We start from the raw sequence: 16,274 nt of genomic DNA, 5'->3' as shown, positions 1-16,274 counted from the left end.
TAAGTTGCCCAGACTGGCCTTAAATTTGCAATCCTCCTGCCTCTGCCTTCCGAGTTTTTGGAATAACAGGCCTATAACCACCACATCTGGCCTTTCCCGAATACTAAGGTGAAGTGCTCAGAATTTCAAACAACAACAACAAAAAAAAAAAAAACAAAAAAACTGAAAGTAATCAGAACAAACACCATCCATAAACAACTCAAGCAGTGCACCATGTGGCTATGTATCAGCTCTGCCTACACGCACCATGTGCCAAATCCACTCTTCTGCTACTTTCCTCTATTCCAAGTACTATAAGGTCTTAACCCATAACTCACGACTGTGCAAAAGCTAGGCATATGCCTCAGGCCAGGTATTCATTACATACATAGTCAGAACCTTCCTAAACTAGGTGCAGTGGCACTTGCCTGTAATCCCAGCAGCTCAGGATGCTGAGAAAGGAGGATTGCAAATGCAAAGCCAGCCTCAGCAACTTAGTGAGGCCCTAAGCAACTCAGCAAGACCTTGTCTCTAAATAAAATATTTAAAAAGACTTGGGATGTGGCTCAGAGGTTAAGTGCCTTTGGGTTCAATCACTAGTAAAAAAACAAACCAAAAAAACCCTTCCTGTTCTTCCTTTCTTCCCTAAAAGGGCATAACAATTACAAAAGAACTATTTGGTGCCCACAGAAGCGGATAAAGCAAACACAATTTCGGAGGATAAAATCAAATGACACTGCTCAGTTATAAGATGGCGCTTCCAATGGTCCAGAATAGGCTTACTTTGCTTTACTTGTATTAGGATCAAAAGAAAACGCAATGTTTTAAAATTCTTATAGATAACTCTATAAATCCGTAAATTCCAAGAGAGTCACAGAACCCATTTTGAGAAACACTAATCTACAGACTGGTTAAAGAAAATAAGTACTTGGCCTCAAAGTGAATAAATGTCTTGAATAATAGCTAACTTTTATCAGGTGCTTACGTGTCCTGGTAGCCAACTGTATGGTTTCCTGATTCCCCTGTCCTTGCCCAATACACAGTAATTAGGAAGCAAAGGAACCATTATTTATGGTGTGGAATCCACGTGCCAGGTACTTCACCCACATTTAACTGTAAAATCCATTTGCCAAAAAGATATTATCTCAATTTTATTGATGATTAAACGAAGATGGATGGGTTAAGAATTTTGTCCAAAGCCATTCAGCTAACAGAAGGATTGGGGTTTGAACTTAGTTCTTTTTGATTCTACTACTAGAGCGCCTTATTAAAGGGTGGTATCTTTCTAATTCCTGCTAGAAGCCTAATGCTCTAGCCCCGTTGTAGAAGGTAAAATAATCCCCCCCACTCAAAGGTGTTCATGACATAATCCCCAAAACCCATGAATGTTACTTTATATGACAAAATGATTTTGCAGGTGTGATTAAATTAAGAACACTTAAGTTAAAAAATGAAGGTGGGGGGAGGCTTCTCTGAATTTGGAAAGGAGGCAGTCACAAGGGTCCATATAAGTGAACAGCACAGGCAGGAGAGTTAGGGGATAAGACAGGAAGCAGGGGTCAGAGGGATATGAAGATGAAGGGAGCCAAGAACCAAGGGATGCGACAGACTCTAGAAGCTCAAAAACCAAAGGAGCAGCTTCTCCCTTTGAGCTTTCAGAAGGAAAGCAGCCCTGCCAACCCCTTCAGATTAGCCCATCTCAGACTTTTGACCTCTAGAACCACAAGATAAAAGAGCTGGTGCTGTTTAAAGCCACAACCTTGGAAGTAATTTATTACAGCAGCATAGTAAAGTAATGAGGGCTTGCCAGCACAACGAGCAAGAAATTGGTCACAACTCTTCAGAGGTGGATTTGTCAACTCTGAACTTTAGACAAAACAATTAACACATTTTACCCCAGTATCCCATGTGCTATATCTGCCAAATGTTCTATTTATAGGATGGCTTATATATGTGAAAGATACTATATTGTCCTATTTATAGGACAATCTATTTTCATCCTTAATGATAAGAAAGGATTTCTTAGCTCCAGATTATGATTTCCAACCCATTTGAATGCACCTGTGTCAGTTTCATTGACATATTCACAGGATTGAAAACTTAGACCAGTGGAGTAGAAAAGGGGAATCAGGGAAGGGAGGGGGAGAGGGAGTGGGCTACTGGGGAATGAAAGGGACCAAATTACGTTATATGCATGTAACAACAAAGTCACTGCTGAGTATAATAAAAATGCACCCAAAACTTATATTAAAAAAAAAAAAAGAAAAAGAAAGAAAACTTGAGATTTAATGGGCTAAGGACAGAGGAGTAAAAGGTTCTGAGTGACGACAGCCACCTTGGAGAAAGTTCTAAAAAGGGACAGAGTGACTTTGGGACAAAGCCTCCAAGAAGTGGTCAAACTTTCTCAGCTGAATGTGTGGAGAGAGGGCGAGGCCCACTGCCAGGGGAAGGACAGAGAATGCAGACAGAAGGCAGCTACAACTCTAGTCCTTGCGTCCACCCAGCCAGCCATCCCTGGATTGCTCCTAGGAGCATTTCATCCAAGATTTCCAAGAGAATGCCCGGAGTCAGGGCCAGGGATGTATCTCAGTGGTAGAACACTTGCCTGGCATGTTGGAAGCCCTGTCAACCCCTGATACTGCTGAAGGGTGGTGGGGGGGAGTAACCAGAGTCTTTTCTTTTTTTTTTTCCCATATTATTGTTTTCCTTGAAAGAAATTTCTGGAACAGTGTACAATACTGGAGGAGAGGTGCAGGAAAGGAAGGACTTGGCCAATTCCTGGTCACCAGACCATTCTGTTCAAGGCCATGGCCAACACCACTCCTGAAAGCCACATTGGTATAATCAAGTCATGTTTAATAGGAAACTCTGGTACCCAACTGCACCATTTTGGAAGCTACTTGCAGCATAGACAAGAGCATGCCCAGCCCACATCCAAAAGATCCACACAGGAGACTAAAGCTCTGTGTCACCTGGCCACTAGCACAAAGCCCTCCAGTGTCACACCTGTACAGGTCTCCAGGAAGGCTGTATCACATTCTACTGCAGGGATTTGTCCCCTGGTTTTTCCATGGCCAGCAATCTGGGCATTAGCCACCAGGACAGCGTACCCTTTAACACGCTGCAAGGTAAAAGAGGAAGTACCTTCTGACAGTCTGGCTCCATCAACCAGAGTCCTAGGCCAAGCTACAGAACTGGTCCAGTCTTACTTCAAAACAACTCAGTGACACTTCCCTTGGTTTAACTGCCTTATAGTCACATGGATATCAATAACATTAATTTACTCACTCAGTTGTAACTTGCCAGGTGTTGTGGCATACACCTATAACCCCAGCAATTTGGGAGGCTAAGGCAGGAGGATCACAAATTTAAGGCCAGCCTCAGCAACTTAGTGAGACCCTGTCTCAAAATAAAAAATATAAAGGGCTCAGGGTGTAGCTCAATGGCAGAATACCCCTGGGTTCAATCCCTAGCACCACAAAAAATAATAATCATAATTTGCTCAGTCATTCAACCAATGTCTACTGAACACAGACAGGCCAGGTGCCAGACACTGGGAATATAGTTGCTCCTAGTGCCACCAAGGGAGGACTGTGGTACCTCAGCAAAAGAGAGGACACGATGACCTATTCAGGGAAACCTCCCCAAGGAAGGGGTGTTTGCACTAAAACCTGAAAAAAGATACTGGCTGGAAAGAGTATCTAGAGGAGGTGGCTCAATATTTCTCTGAATGTTTATCTGCATTTATGAAATGTGTTGAAACCCAAAGGAAGGTATAAAAATGATACCAATGAATATAAATAGCCCTTCATGGTTTCTAAAGCATTTTTTCACCCATTATCCCAGATTCAACAATAGCACCAGAGAGACGAACAAGAAGTGTCATGCTCTCTCTTATAAATGAGAGAACTAAGATGAACAGCAGCTGGATGCCTCACCAATGTCACTCGGTAAGTCAAGGAGAAGACTCAACCCCACTCTCATTACCCCTCACTGCCAGCTCTTCTGATGTCACAGCACAGCCTTCCCAAGGAAGCTGAGAAGTGAAATGACGGCAGCTGGTATTAAAACCTGGGAGCAGGCCACATGTGGTGGCACATTTCTATAATCCCAATGACTCAGAAGGCTGAGGCAGGAGGATCACAAGATCAAAGCCAGCCTGGGCAACTTAGTGAAACCATGCCCCAAAATAAGAAATAAAAAGGTCTGAGAATGTGGGTCAATGGTAGAGCACCTCTGGGTTCAATTCACAGTACTGTTACCAACCCCAATCCAAAATTTAGGAACAAAGGACATACACAGGTCAGGCACTCTGTTAGGCACCAGAGATTCAAGATGGCTATGTGGTACCAGGAAGAAACTAAGTGGATGAATCTATCAGAGCTTCTTAAAATGTACCTTCCCCACCCCAAACTAGACTCTATCCCTGCTTTTTGTTTTTTTCCCAAATTAGACCTTTTTAACTTCTGCTTCTCTAACAATTTCCTCCTTCCAGAAGAAGCAGGTCTTCCCTGAGCTGTGACAGTCCCATCCAGGAGCTACCTGGCTGCAGCAGCTACTGATCACCAACTTCATTCCTCAGTACCCCCAGAAGGCCTTCCATGTCTCCCAAAAATTCGGTTAGATCTTCCAGTTATACACTTTCTTTCTTCTTTCTTTTTTTTTGGGAGGGATACTGATTGAACGCAGGGGTTACAGGCACAAAGACACAGCTCAGTTGCACTTTCTTTACTGCTTGCCTTTTTCCTAATAATATTCATAGCTCTTCATGTGCCTGTCTCGCATGCTGAGTACTGCTCCCAACAGGGCACAGCGAGAAACAAGAACTCAAAGATACCTGACATATGATTGAACACACACATACACACACACACACACACACACACACACACGGGCAGCAGATATGGAGGGTAAGCCAAGCCCTTTCTCCCCTCTGTGCCTATCTCTCATAAACTAAGTTAACAAATAGGAACACATTGGACTGATAAAATGAAATAATATATGCAAACACACTTTTAACATCATGAATGTGGGAATTACAAATATATATGAATACAGTAGTCCCTCCTTATCTGTGTTTTCAATTACCCTCACCATGTACCAAAACTATTAAATGGAAAATCCTAGAAATAAATAATCCAGATGAGCATTGGCACATGGCTATAATCCCAGTGATTTAGAAGGCTGGGGCAGGAGGATTGCAAGTTCTAAGCCAGCCTCAGCAATATAGCAAGACCGTTTCAAAATAATAATAAAAATGGCTGGGGATATAGCTCAGAACCCTTGGGCTTCAACCCCCAGTACCAAAAACATAAAATAAAAAATAGATCACAGAAAGTAGAAAGGTGGTTCTCAAGGGCTGGGGGAAGGGAGAGGGAATTATATTTAATGGGTATAGAGTTTCAGCTGTACAAGATGAAAAACGTACAACTGTGTAAATATATACATAAGAATAAATATATATATATATATATATATATATATATATATATGAAATTATTCCCAAGACAGATAATATTCATTCAGAATATCAAGAAGGTAAAGAACAAATGAGAAATAAGAAGAGGGGAAAGGAGAAGAACCAGTCAATAACACAATCCGTGTATTTAGCTCAGAGTCCACACTGGGTGCGAGGCAGAGGAAGGAGCAGAAATATATCAACCTGCAAGAGCCCTGGCTCCAGGGAGGAATATGCACACCCTCAGGCAGAAGCCCTGGCTCTCTCAGTGCTTCTACCTCTGGAAACAGGGGTGGTCTTCACGCGGCATCACAGCACCGTGCTCCAGTCAGGATCAGAGAGATCGGCATCTACACAATATGACAAACACACGCAGCTCACACATAGCACTCTGTGCCTATCACAACTGCTGATCTCGGAGGACTACCCAGGGCTCTGGCCAAGCTCTGAGGCCTGTGGCTTCAGAGCCCACAAATGCACCCAGCAACCAAAGCCAGCGGTGTCCTGCCCAATGTTACCCTGGCACCCTTTGATATGAAAGGATAACGTCAGAAATAGTCCTTTACACCGAAATTCCATGCCCTAGTTCTTGACATCTGTAATTACAGCTCAAACAGCTTTTGAAAGGGAAAGAAAAAAGACACAGAGAGAGAGAGGGGGAAAAAAACTAACAGCCTGGACTTCGCAGTGAATTGCAGGGTTTGGTTAAGACATGCAATCAGAGCACTTGCTGTTAACGGTGGTCAGTATAAACAAAAGACTGGACAGCGACAGCCAGACCAAACAGCTTTCTGGCCAATTAATCTCTCCCTCTAACTTAATGAGCTGCTCATTAAGTGCTGAAAGCAGCTCTAGGGAAGGGGCCTACAAGAAGAGGCACGTGGGCTGCAAGAACTGGCAGGTGATAAACAAAGAGAAGACAGAGGCCACAGTCCAGTCTCAAATGTCTCCAGATCCCATGCCCAGCCTTCCCTTGCTTCCAGGTGATGTTTTCCTGTGCTTCTGTTTATTCTGAAAAGTTGTGTTTCTAGCTGGGCACAGTAGTACATGCCTGTAATCCCAGCTGATGAGACACTGAATCAGGAGGATCACAAGTTCAAGGACTGCCTGGGCAATTTAGCAAGACCCAGTCTCAAAATAAAAACAAAAAGGGCCAGGGTGTGGCTCAATAGTAAAGACCCTCTGGGTTTAATTCCCAGTACTGCAAAAATAGATAGATAGATAATAAAAAAGGTGGGGATAGGGGAGTGGCTCAGTGGTAGAGAACCTCTGGGTTCAATCCCCACCAACACCACCAAACAAACAAACAAAAAAGTCAAAGTTGTGTTTCTGCCACTGACTCCCTTTTTGGAGACTTACCATGCCCTAATTCTTGGTTCTCCAGCTGGTATCATGACTCATTCAGTATTACAAAGAGCCTCCAGCAGGAGTTCAAAGGGGACACTGAGTCTTAGGTATGAATCCCATCTATACCTGTTCACAGCAGCATGAATTATTTAACCTTCCCAAGGTTTCATGTCCTCATCTGTAAAACGAAATAATAAGCTGGGTGCAGTGGTGCATACTTGCAATCCCAGCAATTCAGGAGGCTGAGGCAGGAGGATCACAAGTTTGAGGTCAGCCTTAACAACTGAGCAAAGGCCTTAAGCAATTTAGTGAGACCCTGTCTCACAATAAAAAGTAAAAAGCACTGGGGTATAGCCCAGTGGTAAAGTGCCCCAAGGTTAAAACTCCAATACCAAAAATATTTAAAAAGTAATAATAATAGCCTCACCCCATGTAGTCAAATAGTAAATAATAAAACAGTGTTTTAATATCAAAACACCTAGCAAAGCACTTGATAATACGTAGTTATTACTACTAGTAGCTACTATTTGTAGACATATTACTTTCATAAGGAGAGTGACATATTAGCAACATATTCCATCCTCAAACAGAAATAAAAGAAGGACTTTATTTGATTGACATGCCAGCTACAGGTCAAGCCCTTCTGATCATAACAGCAACAATCCTAACAGCAACAATCCTAACAGTGGCAACACTCCCAAGATTCCCTAGACAAAGCTTTTGAGATTTAAAAATTTTTCAATTTTATTATTATTATTTAAAATTTTATTTTATACTGGGGATTAAACTCTGGGGCACTCTACCACTGAGTCACATCCCCAATCCTTTTTATTTTCATTTTGAGACAGGGTCTTACTAAGTTGCTCAGACTGGCCTCAACCCTGTAATCCTCCTGCCTCAGCCTCCAGAGTCTCTTGGAAGACAGGTGTGTGCCACTAAGCCTGGCAAGCCTCTATGATTTTTATCTCAGAAGGCAAAGGAACAGAAGAAGTGGTCTGGAAATACTGAGAAGCAAGCCTGCAACCTAAAGGATGGAAATTAGCATGTTCCCATGAGGCCAAGTGAAGAAATGCCTTCAGGCCATGTGTCAGCCCCTTCCTGGACCTCTGTGACACCTCACTATACCTTTCTGAGCTTAGTTAACCTAGAAAATCAGGGTGACATGATCCCCCCCACTTCACAGCTTGCTGTGAGCATTAAAGGAAATTCCTCATGTGGAAGTGCTTTGAAGCTACTTGCTCATAAGTCCATGAAAAACAGGATTGTTATAGTTAATACTAGTCTCAATGAATTCAACTTCATAATTTAAAAAAATGGGAGGATTTAGTCACTAAAAAATTATTTTGTTAGGCTCACGAACTGCTCAGAAAAATAGCGGTGAACGGCTTATTTTATTCCCAACAATGCTGTGATTGAAGTTTCTGTTGATCAGATGAAGAATTGACTGAAAACAAAACTAACATAGAAAAACAAAGGTCCCACCCCCTTTATGTTTTCCATTTAGTTGAGGAGATTTTTCTAAAGGACAACAAGCAATGAGTTCAAACCAGGCTCCATCCAGAGATGACTCAGTCACCTCTGAAATCAATTTTCTTTAAAAAAAAAAATCTTAATCCATTTGATTAATCCCAAACCTACCTTTAAACTGCACAGGTCTAAGGTAATTTCTCCTGTTTCAGTGCAGAGCACATGGATAACTTTCCTTCATGGTGGACAGAAGACAATTTGCTTCTCATTCAATCTCTGCTCTGTGTACCAGAGGCGGAAAGCTATAAGTTGGAATTTACACCAAATTCTTCAAAGAGAGTACACAAAATGGCAGAAGAGAATGCACACAGAGCAGGCACCAAGGAAATTTGATTGAAATCTCACAGTTATTCTTAAAAAAGTCAAGAAAATCTCATATTCTACGCCATGCAAACTACCTTTTTTCAAAAAACATTTTGAATCAATTACCAGCTAATTACTTTCCCTAAAATCTTTCAATACGAGCAACACTTGACGATTCTTCTTCGTTGTCTGATCAATCACCACTGTGTATCACAGCATGCAGGCCACACCAGGGAAGATGGTACCTCTCAGCCAGCACATCCATCCATTTTAACCTTAGCCTTTTATCAGGACCTAATTCAGAATCACTTCCTGGATGATATAGGAAAAGGGGTCTGGGGCCTGCAAAGTGTGCTGTCATCCAATCTGGCACTTCCAGCCCCATCTGAAATGAACAGAAGCTAAGGTGCTTGAATTCTAGCTCCACACATCACCACCACCAACCACTCACCCGTATTCGTCTCATGGCAGCCACGATCTCCACCCTGCTGTTGGGTCTCGGCACATCTAGGCTTCCTACGTACTGTGGGGAAGAAGCAAACACACAGTGAGAAGAGGAGGAACAGAATGTTAGTGATGGACAGCCCTTTGGAAGTCACCCGGCTCATCTCGCCGGTTTACAGATGAGAAAATTAAAAGCCAAAGGGGTGTTTTGTTTGGGGGAACTTTTTTTTTTTCCAATACTGGGGATTGAACCAGGGGTGCTCTACCTCTGAGCTACATCCTCAGCCATTTTTAATTTTTACTTTTGAGACCAGGTCTCGCTAAATTGCCCAGACTGGTCTCAAACTTGCAATCCTCCTGCCTCAGCCTCCTGAGTCGCTAGGATTACAGGCTTGTACCACCACACCCAACTCATTCTGAGGTTCTTTCCAACTTTATATAAAGCAACCTAATCAGACATTTCTATTTCCTTTTTTATCAGAGATGCAGCAGAGCACTGTGTTTAGCCAAGCAGGCTTTCAAATCAGAAAGACTCCTGTGTGAAGATTCTCACCACTATTCTTATGGCAAGGCATTTCACCCTTTTTGTCTCAATTTTTTTCATCTGATAGTTCAACTGCTTTAAAAATCTCTTATACTAAAGTGCTTGACAAATATTAATGAGGGAGAGGGACATCCCTATCCCTACCACCTTTTTGCTTTTTTGATATAGAATCTTATTGCTAAATTCCTGAGCCTTGAACTTATGGTCCTCCTGCTTCTGCCTCCTGAGTTGCGGGGATTATACACATGTGCCACTACATTTGGTCCTACTTATTTATTTAAAGACAGGGTTGTCCAGGATGGCTTAGAATTTGCAATCTTCCTGGCTCAGCCTCCCAAGTAGCTAGAATTTCAACTGTGCATCACCACACCTGACTTTAATAGTTTTTATTAAAATATTTAACCTGATTATACTTTTATTTTTAAAACCAAATTACAGGGCTGGGATGTAGCTCAGTGGCAAAGCATCTGTCTTGCATTCGCAAAGCCCTGAGTTAGATCCCCAGTTCCAAAAAAAAAAAAAAGAACCCCACCAAAACCAAATTACATATACAAGTACTTTCTTGCCATAAACAATTCAAATAAGTAACATAAATATGCAGAGCAAATGAGTAAAGTTCCCCCTCCCAATAGTTATTGATGTACCTCACTCTTTGTATATGAAGAACATAGATTCATAGAAACAAGGTAGATTTATTCTACGTAAAAAGGTTACATTACACTGTTCTCCAATATGTTTTTTGTTTCTGTTTTTACTTTTAGTATAACCTGGGCATCTGTCTACACCACTGCATACAGGTCAATCTCATGCATGTAATAGTTTCCCTAATGATGAGCCCTTAAGGCAATGCTACTGTGCTTCCATGATGTCACCTTTTCTATACCTCTTTGAGCTCATCCAAGTAGCTCTTTAGGCTGAATTCCTAGAAGTGAGATTGCTGGATCAAAAGTATTAATAATCTCTAGATATCATTCCTTATAAGGATGAAACAAAAAAAGAGGACAATCCAACACATAGACACATATGAAGCATACAGATTCATTGAGATTTGCTTTTCTTGTTTATATACAAATCACATAAAAATAGTATAAGAGATATCCAAGAAATTAACATCCTCAATAACTTTAAGTCTATCCAAGCAAAGACTGCATTAATAGGAAAGGCAAGAATAGGACCATTGCAATTGTAATCCCAGTGACTAGAGACACTGAGGCAGGAGGATAACACAAGTTCTAGGCCAGCATGAACAACTTAGTGAGACGTTATCTCAAAATAAAATAAAAAGGCTGGGAATGTAGTTCAGGGATAGAGCTGCCCTGGATTCAATCCCTAGTACTGCCAAGAAAAAAATAGGAGGGCCATGTGTGCAGGAAAGTTATTTCCTGTAATTTTGGGAAAATAAAGTTTTTTCCCCACATTTGGAGCTAAGACCTGGTGCCAGTAAGGAGAGTTTCAAAAACTAAATACTGCAAATGGATTTCCCCTGGTATTGATCAGTGGTTTGTGCTGATACGGTAAAGAACATGATTCTGAGCAGCCAGCGAGCTGGCCGGTAAGCAGCGTGCCCCCGGGGGACAGCACCACCATGGCACACAGAGAGCGACACATTCATTGATAAAGGACCTTACAATTCACCAGGGTTAAGGTAGCCCCTAGATCCAATGGTGTGGTCTGACTTAACTATGATTGGCATTCTCCCCACTGAGCTCTGCTGGGGCCACGTGGTCTGTCAATATGTCAATGACCCACACAGCCAGGAATGACGGGAGGCCCTGGTTTGTGATTGCCCAACTTCAAAGGTCCAGAGGGCAGGTTGCACACTCCTTCTCTGGAATGCCACATGGCTGATCTCTCCTGCCCTGAACTCTGTATAATCAGGAACATGGGCCTTTAGGGGCTTGTGTTCCCCTCCACCATCACTTGAGGGTCAGGACCTCAGGGCTGAGCAAGGTCATCTGCTATGGAGGAGCATGGGAGATAGTACCATCCTCCCACACTGATCCCCACTAGCTCAGGAAAGAAGCTACTGCCCAGTGAGACCCACCACTGAGCCTGAACACAAACACCCACAGGGGACCCATTCCCTCCCTCTGCCCCCACCCAAACCCATCTCTCCCTCCTCAGGGAGGGCGCTGCCAGACAGGGAAAGCTGAAGCAGTGAGTATACAGGGGAGAGAGACTTCTGGGTTTCCTCACCAGGGGACAGAATTCTGTGTGTGAAGGACTCACACTAAAGATGCCTAACATCTTCGCTAGACAAGTGCCTCTCTCACTCCATCAGCCTCCACCCAAGCACACACACACCACACGCCTCCACACACACTTGCTATAATGTGCTCACACATCTCCCAAGCCACCCACCCACCTCACACTGCACACCCACTAATACATCACACTCACTCTTCTTCCTTCCTTTCCAACTGTATAGATAATCACGAATCTTCCCTTCTGAGAATGTGTATGAAGCAGATACCTACCTCCACTCAAGTGTACATTAAGATCATCCAAAGAGACTAAAAGAACATACAACCTAGGAATCCATTAATAACATGAATCAAGCCAGGTGCAGTGGTGCACAGACGCCCAGAATCCCAATGACTCAGGAAGCTGAGGCAGGAAGATCACAAGTTCAAGGCCAGCTTCAGCAACTTAGTGAGACCCTCCACAATTTAGTGAGTCTGTCTCAAGATAAAAATAAAAAGGGTTGGGAATGTGGCTCAGTGGTAAAGCAGCCCTGGGTTCAATCCCTATTACCAAAATAATAATAATAACATGAATCAAAAAGAGAGCCACATGCAAGTTTAGCAAGAAAGGGTTAGAAAGCCAACTTCTCAGGGCAAAACCCAGAGGGTGTGATAAGTGAGCACACCTTTCTTTATGTGTATGACATTGTAACCAAGAGTATCTAGTAACTAGCCATTACATCCACAGCTAATGTTGGTCTGTCCCCAATCCTCTATCTTTAAACCTGTGGGCACTCTACCAATGACCTACATCCTTACCCTTTTTTATTTTTTTATTTTGATACAGGTCTTGCTAAATTGCTGAAGCTGGCCTCCAACTTGCAATCCTCCTACCTCAGCCTCCTAAGTAGCTAGGATTACAGGGATGCCCATCACACTCAGTCCTAAGCCTCTGTCTTGAGCAAAATTTGAGTGACACTCTGAAATCAGACCCACTTGCTGGAGGGAAATCCTTAAGATCACTCAACTTTAGTATCAATATCACCACCATTTCTGTGGTAAACTAAACCTGTGAGAGTAGCCTCGCTCTCTAGGTTGGAAAGTTGTTCCTGGGACTAAACCTCATCCTCCAGCTGAGCTAACAACCTTCAGAAATGGAGGTTTCTATCACTGCCTCCAGGGATCAGGCAAAATCAACTCCCTGCCCTCAGCCAAAAGCTGATGCTCCGTGGCAAGTTTCACTCAAACAGGGCCCTTCCTTTCCCTCCCTCTGCTTCAGAATAAGGTGAGTTGGACCAATCATCTCCCACATTGTGCTCCTCTTTAGCTTCCTTATCCTGATTATCAGCCCCCAGGAATTCCAGGAATCGTGATCCTCCTGCCTCGGTCTCTCTAGTCACTGGGATTACAATTGCAATGGTCCTATTCTGTGTATCAAGTCTAAAAGCTGGGTATCATCTTTGAAAGGTTGTTCCCTTAACCACCAGTTTATCAGTGACTGAGGCTGTTAATTCTCTCCCCCTTCACCTCTCTGTCTACACTGCCACACCAGATCCCAGAAAACCTTACTCCCTCACTTCATCTGCACAGTGGCCTCCTCTCAGGCTTCTCCTCTGCCTCTAAGACCCTCCCCACAAGGCTTCCAGAAGGATCTCTTTAAAATGCAGATTAGATCCTTTTACTGCCTTGCTTAAGAATCTCCCATGCTTGCTTCCATCTGCTCTAAGGATGACAATCAAAATCCTCAGCACGGCCTACACAGTGTGCATGCGCTCACATCAGTGGCCTCTCCAGTTAGTTTAAAGTTCCTTGCTGGTGAGGTAGCTCCGTGGTAGATCTCTTGTCTAGGATATGTGAACCCCAGATTCAATCCCAGTAGAGGAGGTAGGGGGACAAAAACTGCTCAAAACAGACTTTATATCCTCACATTACAGGACTTCCATACATGCTCTTACCTGTACCTGTGCCATAACACTCCTCTTCTACCCTCTCTCTTCTCCAATTCTTCTTAATCTCTACCTCTCCTTCTGGACTTTCAGGGAATGTGATGCCCATACTGAGGGCTTCAAAACTTGCTACAATTCTCCGATTCTCCTCTATAGCACCAACATTTGGCTAAATACATGCTTTCATCACTGGTTTGACACAGACCCAGGCACAAAGGAGATGCTCAAAACATGTTTGACTAATAGGAATCCTCCAAGAAATGCACTTGGGAGAATCTCTGAGAAAGGGCAAAAGGAGAGGGCTGAGCCTTGGACTCTGCCTGGTCTGGGGGCACTGGCGTCCTCAGCCTGCTTCTTCCAGTCAGACCCGCACCCCATAATCCTGTTTTGATTTTATAAATGTGCCTGACTTTTATTCAGGTACTTGAACTGGATCCAAGCCAGGCATTCTTATACCTGCAATACACAGGCAATTCCTGGTTTACCAAGAGATAGTAGTAAATGAAACCTTTCTGTTGGTGGGCTTTTTAATCACCTGGCATTCTGTAAGACATCTGTAGCATTTCTGTGTCTGCGTTCCAGGAATCTCTGCTGTGAGAAATCAGACAGGGCCCCTATTCAGAATATCTACCACAGAGCTGGGGGAGAGGGCAGAATAAAGGAATTTTCAAAATATCAGAGTCTATTACTACTTTTTCCCTAATACCCAGAAAGAAAAAAAATTATAAGATGCAAATTGTATGGGGAGTCAAGATGTGATATTATGTGTATCTGCTTTATTTGTGGTTTCATTTTCTAGATACGCATGAATTAACTGCATATAAAATTAACCAAAGGGCCTCAAATATTTTTAAAAGTTGGTAGGCAACCTCAGTCTCAGTATTAGGTACATATCTCATGAAGTGAGTTCATTTCTTGTTTCCTTATCGGTTTTGGAGATGAACTTTTGAAGACAATGATAAACTGAACTGTAGGGCCTTCTGGTATGTGAATCACAACACAAAAAGCAGAAAGACAAAACAGCTTGATGCAGTCACCAATATAACACAACCACCCAGACTTCTATCACTTTCTGCCATCATATTTCTATGGGAACTCTTTTATTTACAATGCTTCTATCAGGTGTTTCCAGAGACAAGGTAAAAATCTGGATAGCAACCAAAAATAAACACATCAAATGATCCTGCTTCTGATAAGACTAGAGTAGCTGGTATCAGATTAAACCTCTCACAAATAACAAATATAAACTATGAACAAGAATGTACAATACAAACCAGCTGTGGTAGTGCACACCTATAATCCCAGTGACTCTGAAGACTGAGTCAGGACAATCTCAAAATCAAGGCCAGCCCCAGCAACTTAATGAGATACTGTCTCAAAATTTAAAAAGTGAAAAGAACTGGGGATGTCGCTCAGTGGTAGAGTAATAATTCTGAATGCTCTTAGAGACCCCCAAATAGGCAGAGTTTGTCAGGTAACCAACTAGAATGAAGGGAAGTGCCCTAGGCAAAAGACAACACAGTCCCACAGGAACAGTAGCTTAGCTAGAGTTCTGGCAGAAGAGCTCAGTGTGGCAGCCTGGGGCCTTGGACATCAGAGACTGTAACAATCAGAGGATCCTGAAAGTGAGGCAGATAACTCCTAGACAGGAAGGATCTATAGAGCGAGGAGCCCCAATATCTGTGAAAACCCCAGCCAGTTTCTTGGAGACCCTGAAATGCACCTGTCCACAGAGATTTCCAAGGGGCCCAACAGAAGAGCACATGGAGAGGAACAAGGAGACCGAGTGAGGATCTCAACTGCTACCCACCTCAGGGAAGACAGGTTTGGGATTGAAGTGCAGCCAAGTCAACTGCCTTTGAGAACAAGCCAATACTCTTCAGAAGGGGACAGCGAATGTTCTGTGTGGGTTTGTTAAAACTGACTGGCCAGTGCTGGCAGGACCACAGAGAAGACAGAGCCCCATAAATGGGCATAATGGGAAGGTCCTCGGGGCTGCTGCATTCCCAGCTCTCATCTCCTCTCTGAAAACTGCCTAGTTCTATAGCTTCAGCCCACAGCATCTGCCACAGAAGATACAAGTGTAACCTCTTCCCCTTACGGAGGACAGGAGTTTAAAGCGGTTAGCCAAAGGCAAAGAAACCTCCAGATCCCTTCCAAGCTCCAGTTTCTGAACCAGGACTATCCTCCAACCCCCTGCATTCTCCTAACTGTCTCCCTTAGGAATCCCAAACTAGATCTGCTTTCTTTTTTTTTATTTTATTGTTATTATTTATTTATTCTGACTTGTTATACGTGATGGCAGAATGCAATTCATTTCATATTATACATACAGAGTACAATTTTGAAGTCACTGGTTGTACACTAAGTATTTTCACACCATTCGTGTCTTCATCTATGTACTTAGAGTAATGATGTCTAACTCGTTCCACCATCATTCCGACCCCCTTGCCCTCTCCTATCCCCTCCCTCCCTTTGCCCTATCAACATTCTTCCATTCTTCCCATGCTCCCCCAGATCTGCTTTCTTCTCTGTACTCTGCC

The 16,274-nt window shown here is 43.0% G+C and overlaps 1 protein-coding gene across 2 annotated transcripts in view; it reads right to left on the bottom strand.

The window, feature by feature from the left end:
- Nos1ap (nitric oxide synthase 1 adaptor protein) overlaps window positions 1-16,274 on the bottom strand; it is a 294,816-nt gene that overhangs the window by 207,229 nt on the left and 71,313 nt on the right. For both annotated transcript variants that reach the window (XM_076861497.1, XM_076861498.1), the window contains exon 2: window positions 9,066-9,137. In XM_076861497.1, coding sequence (XP_076717612.1) covers window positions 9,066-9,137 — 72 coding nt within the window. The remainder of the gene's footprint in view (window positions 1-9,065; window positions 9,138-16,274) is intronic.

This window comes from Callospermophilus lateralis, chromosome 7, assembly GCF_048772815.1.
Source record: "Callospermophilus lateralis isolate mCalLat2 chromosome 7, mCalLat2.hap1, whole genome shotgun sequence".
Lineage (NCBI taxonomy): Eukaryota > Metazoa > Chordata > Mammalia > Rodentia > Sciuridae > Callospermophilus > Callospermophilus lateralis.
Note: the sequence above shows the minus strand (reverse complement) of the source record. Positions and strands in the feature narration are given on the sequence as shown.